Genomic DNA, 12,698 nt, shown 5'->3' with positions numbered 1-12,698 from the left:
GGCTGGCTTGGCATGTGTTCAGTGTAGGAAGCTCCTGGCTGGCTTGGCATGTGTTCAGTGTAGGAAGCTCCTGGCTAGCTTGGCATGTGTTGAGTGTAGGAAGCTCCTGGTTGGCTTGGCATGTGCATGTGTTGAGTGTAGGAAGCTCCTGGCTGGCTTGGCATGTTCAGTGTAGGAAGCTCCTGGCTGGCTTGGCATGTGTTGAGTGTAGGAAGCTCCTGGCTGGCTTGGCATGTGTTCAGTGTAGGAAGCTCCTGGCTGGCTTGGCATGCAGCTCAACTTCCAACTACAGCAAGCATCTTCTGCACTTCTAACTCCACCTGTATCCTTAACTCTAGAAGTAAGCTGTACTTACTACATGCAAGCCACTGCAATGTGCTCAACTCCTGTAGTCAGCCTGAGGTGCTAAAATATCAGTTACACATTAGAACACAGTTACTCGTATCCACAGCAAGTTCACGAAGATAAATACTTTCTGTAAGCTTCTGTGGTTATATTAGAATTTACATTACTTGTGGTTTTACAAATTCCAGACCGGTGATGTGGATGAGAACAAATATATTGATGTAAATGGTGAATTTATTCCCACGTAAATTCGAGGTAATTTATCAGAATAAACATTTAAATAATTTTTGTTTATAAAGTCCATAGATGTTATAATATGTTTTCTCCGTTCACCGGCATCGAAAAAAAATCTCTCAAGGGAGTTGTGACCTGAAAAATTTACCAACACCGTGAGAAAGCTCGCATCAAGTTTATTTTCCAACTTATACATTGTTCCATGTACTGAATAGTGACCTCAAGTCAGTTTCTGGTTGAGAACAATAAGTCAATGTGAATGTGAAAAATTCTGCCAGCTTGTAGAGGCAAAACCAGTTGTCATACGAGTATTCTTGTAACATCAATCACAGCTGAAGCAGCAAGTCTGGATCTGCGCATCTCAAGAAACCTAAGATAAAATTGATATGGAAGTAATCTCTGAGAGTGTTTTCTTACTACCATTTCAGTGATTTCCAGTCTCTGTAAATGTATATACTGCTTTATGGGAAAATAATTCCCTGATTTATTTCTCTGAAAAGTTTACATTTCATGTGAAGATGGAGCGCACTAGCAAGAAAAATGTGAAGTGAGTGCTGTGAGTGGTTTTGGCAGAGACCAGTGGCAGTAGGAGTTGGAACACAGCCAAGGGTTAAGATGGAACTCCATACCTGTAATATCCGCATTTATTCCCTTAAATATGGATGGTCTGAAATATTACTTTCACTTCCAGTGGCTTATTCCAACATTTTAAATGTCTCTTTAATAGTGAACTAAATGGTTATAACTGATAATAATTTTTAAAGAGGTGGACCGGTATGCCAGGGGAAGGTCTTGGTCAGATGACCAGAAGCTCCAAAGGCGAGTCATCATCTAAGACCCTCGTCAGGAAACACTTGTCCTGTTTCCTGACGAACCTTACCTGACCCAATCTTTAACAGTGTATATTACATAATAAGAGGCCTCTCGCCAGCATCTTTGAATGTGTTTACAGGACTTCGAAATTAATGGACACAATGTACTCAGACAAGATTTAGATTTACAATACACTTACTTTATGAAAAAAAAAATATTTTTGAATGGTTTTTGTTTTAACTAGATTGCAGTGCATTCGTGATCAGAAATAATGACAAAAATCCTATTTCTTTCGATGACGTGTTACTAGTGTTAACAAAAGATATTTATAGATGGAAAAGAATAAATATTTCTAAGTAAGATTTCTAATTAATGTAGCAAAACAATCTAATACGAGTGAAAATTAGAAGTTTACATATGTTTAGATCTATATATACTTACACTTCCAACATTTACGTTTAGAAAAAAGTTTAAATCCAGTGTAAATATGCAAGTTATGAAGGAACTGGAAACTGATGAACCAACAAAAGCGTCTCGGTTACATGAAACTCTTCAGAAAAATACCAAACAATAGGCTTCAGAAAAAAAAAAAACAGAAGAGTAAAGATGCGGCGAATAAACAAGTGTCAGCCCAGTGTTGTCGTCTGGACACTGATGGTAACACTTGTTGTGGCTCACACGACTCAAGCTGAAGGTAAGATTACAAATTATTTTTTAGTTTCATGACAAATGAAAGACACAAGAGGGACTCCAGCCTTCAAAAATGTGGAAATAATCTTAAGTATTTTTTCTGAATAATCCTAATTTGCACTGAAAGCAATAATTAAAAATCACTTAGTCAATGAAGTCAAATTTTGACTCAGCAGGAGAGACAAATGCAAGTCCACAACTTTGACAGATCTTCGGTATTGCTTAAGTAATTGTTGCTAAAGGTGTTAATTACCCAAATTAACATATGAAAATGCACATTACTCGCCCATTTTTTCCAGTTATTGAATTGCTATTTGCATTCTTAACTCCTACATTAAAATGAATTTTGGGTAAAGTTTTAACTAAATTTTCTAATTTTGCTGTGATAATACATTCGTAAAATTACCTGTCGAAACACGTGTTTTTTTTCTAATTTTTTGTGTGTGAAATGTGAAAATTTCAATTTCAAATGTACAACATAAAAATTCGTATTAGTAAATGCTACATAAGTTGGTAATTAGAGGAATGAAATGAGGACAATATGAAAGAGAGAGAGAGAGAGAGAGAGAGAGAGAGAGAGAGAGAGAGAGAGAGAGAGAGAGAGAGAGAGAGAGAGAGAGAGAGAGAGAGAGAGAGAGAGAGAGAGAGGAGAGAGAGAGAGAGAGACTTAAATCAGTGTGGAACTTTTATTAGGGACAACGTGTGTCAAGGTCTTAACGCGAAACACAGTCTTAAATTGCTGTTGTTTCACTAGTCAAGGAAAAAAAAAGTCTCTTAAGACGGGTTTTAATCATATAAATGACTCGTGGATACTCTAAAAATGTTGACTTCCTGCTTACACTGTCCCTCTCAAGGGGAGGTTCTCTGACGCTGGTGAGGGGCTTTTGTTCCCTGAATTGACCCTGAATACCTTCCATGCCCCCCCACGTGCGCTGTATAATCCTACGGGTTTAGCGTTTCCCCATGATTATAATTATAATAATTGCTCACAAGGTCTAAATTACCGTTCCATATGTTACTTCCATTTGCCATTGTTCTTATGTGTCAAGATAAGAAAACTTTATTAGCAAGATAAACAGAAAGAAAGTAACTTAAACTTTCTAGACAGGCAAAGAAGTCGATAATTTTGAGAGGCATACATGGAAAATTAGATTAAATACTGTGTATCTGAACAACGTATTAAAAATAATTATTGATGAGAGAGTTCTCTGTTATATATTCAAGCTGGAAAACTTTGATTTGGAAAGAATATAAGATGGTAGTGATTTGTTGATAAACCTGTTTGTGTGTGTAACAAACTGACAAGTACTATTATTATTTATATTACTACTACCACTATTATTACTACTACTATTATTACTACTACTATTATTACTACTACTATTACTACTACTACTACTACTATTACTACTATTACTATTACTACTATTACTATTAATACTATTACTTATGCTGCTATTACTACTACTATTACTACTGCTACTATTACTACTGTTACTATTACTACTGTTACTACTGATACTATTACTACTATTACTATTAATACTATTACTTATGCTGCTATTACTACTACTATTACTACTGCTACTATTACTACTGTTACTATTACTACTGTTACTACTGATACTATTACTACTATTACTATTACTACTGCTATTACTTCTACTATTACTACTACTACTACTACTACTATTGTTCTTACTACTACTACTACTATTAATACTACTACTATTACTGCTACTACTAATACGATAAAGAAGTCTCAAATTTGAACACGAAAATCACTCCCTACGAAAGCAAAAGACTCGGCAGGAGATGCAACCCTCCTCCAATGAAAAGCAGGGGTGCCAGAAGTATACTAAGAGATAACAGTGTCAGGGGACCAAGACTGTTCAATTGCCTCCCAGCATACATAAGGGGGATTACCAATAGACCCCTGGCTGTCTTCAAGAAGGCACTGGACAGGCACCTCAAGCCAGTAACTGACCAGCCGGGCTGTGGTGTGTACGTTGGTTTGCGTGTGGCCAACAGTAACAGCATGATTAGGCCCTTATCCACTGCGAGGCCTACTCACAGCCCGGCCGCGGAGGCGTTGACCACCGAAACCCCCTCCAGGTATCTCCAGGTATTCGCCTACTTTACTTAAAGGCAAAGTTGATGCCTTAAGAAGAGTTCTAAATAGAAAAATTAAAAGAGTTTATCACTGCTTGAGTCGTTGTGTCACTGCAGAGTTGTCGCTACGAAAAATAAGAGGTTTCCTACACCGTATTAATATTGATGCTAAAATCTTTGTATAATCAAGAAATTATTATATTTATTTAAGACATCGAAGATAAATTATTGTAAAAAAATAAATATTTATGAAAATCAGAATCATTAACAATGGTATTCTCGTCGCTTATTCAGTTAGTTTCATTCAACAATTTCTCAAAGTTTGCAGACCTGTACCAAAATTATAAATGCAACATAAATATATTATTACAAGCGTACGGTATATATGCTACGGGTTTTGTTTCTCTCAACGTATTTGTGCTGAGGGATTATTTTCATCCATATTTAAAGGATTAAAGTATTGTTGATTAAAGTATTCCTGAAAAGGCTATCCTGCAGCCTTTATGATTTTGGTGTATCCATATGACTTTTTAAATCCCTTTCGACATGTTTAAAATATTCTTAATATTGGTAAGGTAAGATTCTCCTGGCAAGAGGACAAATGCTTCTTCTCGTAGGTTTTAATCATGTGATGACCCGCCACTGATGCTTTAGAATATCTGGTCGAGATCACCTGGTATACTGGTTACCCCATCTTAGAAAATAGGTATATTCAGGTTGTTGTGTGATTCGAGAAAGGTTTGCCCGTATTCTGTAACTCCAGCCTCCTATTCGCCAATTCTGGCCGCACGTAGTCCAACATTAAGGTTAAAAACAGCAGTTATTACCGGGATACCTCAGGGATATGTTTAAAAAACAATATTCAAAATAAAGTTGCTAGTAATGGCAAATCAATTGATCAACAAACAAAGAGAGACAGTAGAGAGCAACGAGGGACTAGCTCCCTTATGGTTTACTATACAAATAGTAGGAGTCTAAGAAATACGATACATGAGCTAAGATTATTTGCAAGTGTAGGTAATATAGTTATTATTGGTATAACAGAGACCTGGTTCAACCTGAAAGATAGAGAGATGCCTTCTGAATGCAACATACAAGGTTAAAAACTATTCCACACTGATAATGTCAACAGGAAGGGTGGTGGAGTGACGATGTATGTCAGAGAAAATTTAAATTGTTGTCTTAGACATGATATAAGATTAGAAACATCGAACACAGAATCTGTCTGGCTACAGTTTTTCGAGGGACGTGACAAATTAATTTTGGGTGTGATTTATAGGCCCCCAAACCTTGATAGGGAGTGCAGTAAGCTGTTATGGGACGAAATTCATAAGGCATCTAGACATGAACATTTTGTGATAATAGGAGATTTTAACTTTAGACAAATTGATTGGAACGATATGACAGGAAATATTGAGTCTAGTGACTTTCTTGATACGGTTCAGGATTGCTTTTTAGAACAGGTTGTGACAGAACCAACTAGAGGAAACAATCTGCTTGACTTGGTTCTTGCCAACAAAGATTCACTAATTAATAATCTTCAGGTTAATGATGAGCTTGGGGAAAGTGATCACAAATCACTTAGTTTTAATATATCATGGAATTACCCAGATAATTGCAATCAAATCTCTGTCCCAGATTTTCGCTTGGCCGACTTCATGGGACTGAAAAATTACCTGGGTGGGCTAAATTGGGATGTCCTGACCATGGGTCAGGTAGGTGATCTTGGCTGCCAATATGACGTTTTTCAGAACATAGTTCTGGCTGCCCAGGTAACTTTTGTTCCGAGTAGGGAAATTAGATCTAACAAAAATGATCCCAAATGGATGAACAATAGATTAAAACATCTAATTGGTCAAAAGAGAGGCATATATAGGCGTATCAAAAGAGGGGATGCTCAGTTAAGAACTCAATATATTCAGTTAAAGAGAGAAATAAAGAAAGGAATAAGAAAAGCCAAAAGGGATTATGAGGCTAAGGTCCCAAGGGATTCAAAGACTAACCCAAAATGGTTCTTTCAGGTATACGGAAGTAAGATTTAAGGACAAGATTTGCCCACTTCAGAGTAACTCTGGTCAGATCACTGACAGTGATAAGGATATGTGTGAAATTCTCAATACCTACTTCCTCTCAGTTTTCACCCAGAAAAATGCTAGCGATATTCCTGAAAGAATAGATTATGTAGAACAGGATGATAATAAACTATGTACGATTGCGGTAACTAGTAACATGGTCCTCAGACAAATAGAGAAACGAAAACCTAACGAATCCCCAGGTCCTGATGAACTGTTTGCAAGGGTGTTAAAGGAATGTAAAGAGGAACTTAGCATACCTTTGGCTAATCTTTTTAACATATCACTACAAACTGGCATAGTGCCTGAAAGTGGAAAATGGCAAATGTAATACCTATTTACAAGGCAGGTGACAGGTCCTTGGCTTCGAACTATAGACCAATAAGCCTTACCTCCATAGCGGGAAAATTTATGGAATCAATAATTGCCGAAGCAATTTGTAGCCATCTTGACAGGTACAGATTGATTAATGAATCTCAATACGGTTTTACAAAGGGGCGTTCCTGTCTTACGAATTTACTAACTTTTTTCACTAAGGTGTTTGAGGAGGTAGATCATGATAATGAATATGATATTGTGTATATGGACTTCAGTAAGGCTTTCGATAGAGTTCCACACCAGAGGCTACTGAAGAAACTCAAGGCACACGGAATAGGAGGTGAATTTTTTTCCTGGGTAGAGGCATGGCTGACAAATAGGCAGCAGAGACTTTGCATAAATGGGGAGAAATCAGAATGGGGGCATGTCACAAGCGGTGTTCCTCAGGGGTCAGTGTTGGGACCGTTGTTGTTCACAATTTACATAAACGACATAGATGAGGGAATAAATAGCGACATAAGTAAATTTGTTGATGACACCAAAATAGGCCGTCCAATTCATTCTAATGAGGACACTAGAGCACTCCAGGATGATTTGAATAGACTGATGCAATGGTCGGAGAAGTAGCAGATGCAGTTTAATATTGACAGATGCAAAGTTCTAAATGTTGGACAGGTAAATAACAATGCCACATATATACTAAATAATGTAGATCTTAAAACTACTGATTGCGAAAAGGATTTAGGAGTTCTGGTTAGCAGTAATCTAAAACCAAGACAACAGTGCATTAGTGTTCGCAATAAAGCTAACAGAATTCTTGGCTTCATATCTAGAAGTATAAATAATAGAAGTCCTCAGGTTGTTCTTCAACTCTATATATCCTTGGTTAGGCCTCATTTAGACTATGCTGCTCAGTTCTGGTTACCGTATTACAGAATGGATATAAATGCTCTGGAAAACGTACAGAGGAGGATGACAAAGATGATCCCATGTATCAGAAATCTTCCCTATGTGGATAGACTGAGGGCCCTGAATCTGCACTCTCTCGAAAGGCGTAGAATTAGGGGGGATATGATCGAGGTGTATAAATGGAAAACAGGAATAAATAAAGGGGATGTAAATAGCGTGCTCAAAATATCCAGCCAAGACAGGACTCGCAACAATGGTTTCAAGTTGGAAAAATTCAGATTCAGGAAGGATATAGGAAAGCACTGGTTTGGTAACAGAGTTGTGGATGAGTGGAATAAACTCCCGAGTACAGTTATTCAGGCTAAAACGTTGTGTAGTTTTAAAATAGGTTAGATAAATACATGAGTGGGTGTGGGTGGGTGTGAGTTGGACCTGACTAGCTTGTGCTGCTAGGTCTGGCGTCGTGCTCCTTCCTTGAGTGGAGGTGACCTGATTGGGTGGGTCATTGGGCTAATCCGGGGGGTTGGGTCATTGGGTTAATCCGGGGGGGGGGGGAAAGGACCTGCTCCGCATGGGTCAGTAGGCCTGTTGCTATGTTCTTTCTTATGTTCTTATGTTCTAACCACAGCCCGACTGATCTGGCACCAACTTTATCTGTCCAGCTACTTCTTGAAGGCAGCTGGGGATCCAGTGGTAATTCCTCTATTGCCTGGTGGGAGGCTGTTGAACAGTCTTGGGCCCTTGACACTTATTGTGTTTTATCTTAGAGTACCAATGGCACCACTACTTTTCATTGGTGGTACTTTGCACCGCCTGCCAAATCTTTTGCTTTCGTAGGGAGCAATTTCTGAGTGCACAGTGAGGATTGTTGCTTCTAGGATTTTCCAAGTGTAGATTATGATATATCTCTCTTGCCTCCGTTCCAGCGAGTACAAGTCAGGTGCTTCCAAGTGTTTCCAGCAGATAAGGTGTTAGACGGAAATTATTTATGCAGTAAAGGTTCAATGTATTTTCTCTAGGTCTGCAATTTCACCGTCTTTGAATGGAGAAGTTAATGTACAGCAGTATTCCAGCCTAGAGAGAACAAATGATTTAAAAATTATCATTGACTTGGGATCTCTTGTTTTGAACGTTCTCATTATCCATCCTATCATTTCCTTCGTAGTAGCTATCGCAGTTGTGAATCTTGAAAGTGAGATCCTCAGACATTGCCACTCCCAAGTCACTCACATTACTTTTCCGCTCTATTGTATGAATAGAGTTTGTAGTACACACATTTCTAATTATTATCTCCTCCAGTCTCCCATAACGGAGTAGCTGGATTTTGTCTTCATTGAACATTATATTGTTTTCCGTTGCCCATTGGAAAACTTAGTTTATATCTTCTTGGAGGTTAACCGTGTCCTCAGTGGATGACAGTCTCATGCAGGTCCTAGTATCATCTGCAAGAATGACACGGTGCTATTGTTTACATTTCTGTCTATGTCTGATGAGGATGAGGAACAGGATGGGGGCGAGTACTGAGCCTTGTGGAACACAACTTTTCACTATGGCAGCTTCTGATTTAACTCTGCTTACCACTACTCTTTGTGTTCGATTGGTTGGAAAGTTGAAGATCAATCTTCCCATTTTTTTTTTTTAACACAGGGTTTGACAAGGTTAATGATCCCTAGCTTTATTGACAAGCTATTTACAGGTTAAGGATTCCTAACTTTATTGGCAAGCTAAGAGCTGTTACATACATCAGCTCATTTGAAAGCATTTTTATTGTTATGAGACATACAAGTAGGGAACAGGATGAAGTTGGAGCCATCTTTAATTACATTTTGCCAGTTATCTCTTTAGGACTCTTTTTGTGCGCTATTACTTCACGATCACACTTTTCAAAGTCTGTGTACATTACATCTGCACTCTGTTTGTCTTCCAGTGCATCCTTGACCATATCCAGTAGTTGCGAGAGGCACGAGCGACCCACTCTGAAACCAGAGAGAAGCATAAGTTTCTAATGCACTAGCTTGTTCTCCTGGGTCGGATGCATTGCTCCTTCCTTGGATGGATGTGACCTGACCTGGCTGGGTTGGGGAGTTGGCTTAAACCGGTGGGAACACTGCAACAGGCCCACTGGCACATGTGAGACTGCCTCACATGTGAGGGTGGGCCTGCTGCAGTGTTCCTTCTTTCTTATGTTCTTATATATTGGCTTAGACAGTTTGAAGCAAATCAGAAAAGGCATTCGCAAATTATCACATGGACACTAATATCCCAATTCCCTAAATAAAAATAGCTAAGTAAGACAAAACACAAAACTAATTGGAATCTTCCACTAAGAAACATCAGTTTTAAGGCTAACCTCGAGAACCATTTATTTTTATTTTAGAGAAATTAGTTTCCTAAAATACACCAAAACGAAGTTAACTGGACGAGGCTCTCAGAAATCATCACCTGAAAGACACTATCAGTTTCTTCCATAAAAAAAAATGGAAATATAAACTTCATTCTAAGGTTAAGATTAATTAAGCGAGTGAGTGAGTAAACTGAATAATTAAATACGGAGATAGGTACGAAATAATTCAAGAATCTTTATTTAATCTTTAATTACATTATATGCAAGTTTTTTTACAATGGAGTTGAGGGCACACAAATATTTTTCCAAATAAAGGTACATTATGTAGAAAAAATAACCCATACTATATCACGGGTGGGGATAGAACCCGCGATCAGAGAGTCACAAAACTCCAGACCGACACGTTAGCCACTGGACCAGCTGGCTACAATACGATTCAACCATCTAGGTATATTTCTACACAATAGGAAGGTTACATTATGTAGATTTAACCTAGTTTATTCCAAAAAAGTCAATCAGTCTCACATATTTTTGATGAGAAGAGATTTTCACTGGTAATTTCAAAGAACAAATTTAATTAATAAAATAGGAACTCCATAAACCACACAGTCTAATATCAAGACGAAACTTCGTGGACAATACATAAACACGAAAAGTTGAAATCAGGCCAAAATGGGCATTGCAGTTAGTACAGTGGTACCTCGGTATACGACAAGCTCACAACTCGAACACTTATGTAAGTGTATTATTGTAAGTGCTTTCGTAAGTGTATTTTTGGGGGTCTGAAACGCATTAATCTGCTTTACATTATTCATTATGGGAACAAATTCGTTCGGTACTCAAACAGATCGGCACACGAACAGCCTTCTGGAACTAATGCAAACCTACTCGCATCTAAAGCCAAAAAGTATTTCATCCATTTCAAAAGGTGAATTACCAATTAAAAATTGATTTACTTCACATTTAATTCATTGCAATAAGTGGAAACTCTAAACAAGGAGAAGCCATATAGCATTTGTTGAATGGAAAGCATTCAAGCCAAGGAAGAGGAGGACAAGTACACTTCTTTAGATCAAGAACTCCTCACTAACATCAACACAGAGTAATGTTAAACAATACTTACCCAATCCAGACGAAAAGTGGCACTGTCTAAGGGTAACCGTGGCCAGTGACACCTACGCTACTCTGAGACTTCTCTTTCTGCTTTTGTTTCTACCTTGCAACATTGCACAGCTCCTGATGACACACTGAGAAGTGAGAAAGTACTTGAGCTAAAGATTTCCACACCCCCTTCCGTTGCTTGCCGTGCGATTGTTTGCATATATATATATATATATATATATATATATATATATATATATATATATATATATATATATATATATATATATATATATATATATATATATATATATATATATATATTTCATTTGTTTTTTATTATCACACTGGCCGATTCCCACCAAGGCAGGGTGGTCCGAAAAAGAAAAACTTTCACCATCATTCACTCCATAACTGTCTTGCCAGAAGGGTGCTTTACACTACAGTTTTTAAACTGCAACATTAACACCCCTCCTTCAGAGTGCAGGCACTGTACTTCCCATCTCCAGGACTCAAGTCCGGCCTGCCGGTTTCCCTGAACCCCTTCATAAATGTTACTTTGCTCACACTCCAACAGCACGTCAAATATTAAAAACCATTCGTCTCCATTCACTCCTATCAAACACGCTCACGCACGCCTGCTAGAAGTCCAAGCCCCTCGCACACGAAACCTCCTTTACCCCCTCCCTCCAACCTTTCCTAGGCCGACCCCTACCCCGCCTTCCTTCCACTACAGACTGATACACTCTTGAAGTCATTCTGTTTCGCTCCATTCTCTCTACATGTCCGAACCACCTCAACAACCCTTCCTCAGCCCTCTGGACAACAGTTTTGGTAATCCCGCACCTCCTCCTAACTTCCAAACTACGAATTCTCTGCATTACATTCACACCACACATTGCCCTCAGACATGACATCTCCACTGCCTCCAGCCTTCTCCTCGCTGCAACATTCATCACCCATGCTTCACATCCATATAAGAGTGTTGGTAAAACTATACTCTCATACATTCCCCTCTTTGCCTCCAAGGACAAAGTTCTTTGTCTCCACAGACTCCTAAGTGCACCACTCACCCTTTTCCCCTCATCAATTCTATGATTCACCTCATCCTTCATAGACCCATCCGCTGACACGTCCACTCCCAAATATCTGAATACATTCACTTCCTCCATACTCTCTCCCTCCAATCTGATATCCAATCTTTCATCACCTAATATTTTTGTTATCCTCATAACCTTACTCTTTCCTGTATTCACTTTTAATTTTCTTCTTTTGCACACCCTACCAAATTCATCCACCAATCTCTGCAACTTCTCTTCAGAATCTCCCAAGAGCACAGTGTCATCAGCAAAGAGCAACTGTGACAACTCCCTCTTTATGTGTGATTCTTTATCTTTTAACTCCACGCCTCTTGTCAAGACCCTCGCATTTACTTCTCTTACAACCCCATCTATAAATATATTAAACAACCACGGCAACATCACACATCCCTGTCTAAGGCCTACTTTTACTGGGAAATAATTTCCCTCTTTCCTATGTACTCTAACTTGAGCCTCACTATCCTCGTAAAAACTCTTCACTGCTTTCAGTAACCTACCTCCTACATCATACACCTGCAACATCTGCCACATTGCCCCCCTATCCACCCTGTCATACGCCTTTTCCAAATCCATAAATGCCACAAAGACCTCTTTAGCCTTATCTAAATACTGTTCACTTATATGTTTCACTGTAAACACCTGGTCCACACACCCCCCTAC

General features: G+C 38.6%; 1 protein-coding gene across 1 annotated transcript in view; it reads left to right on the top strand.

Annotated features, from left to right (window-relative positions):
• Positions 1-1,154: 1,154 nt before the first annotated feature.
• Positions 1,155-12,698, top strand: part of LOC128698835 (nephrin-like) — an 829,595-nt gene continuing 818,051 nt past the window's right edge. Inside the window, exon 1 of the mRNA XM_070097658.1 lies at positions 1,155-2,086. Coding sequence (XP_069953759.1) covers positions 1,999-2,086 — 88 coding nt within the window. The 5' untranslated portion in view covers positions 1,155-1,998. The remainder of the gene's footprint in view (positions 2,087-12,698) is intronic.

Source organism: Cherax quadricarinatus, chromosome 59, assembly GCF_038502225.1.
Source record: "Cherax quadricarinatus isolate ZL_2023a chromosome 59, ASM3850222v1, whole genome shotgun sequence".
Taxonomy (NCBI): Eukaryota; Metazoa; Arthropoda; class Malacostraca; order Decapoda; family Parastacidae; genus Cherax; species Cherax quadricarinatus.
This window is presented reverse-complemented; position numbering and strand designations above follow the sequence as displayed.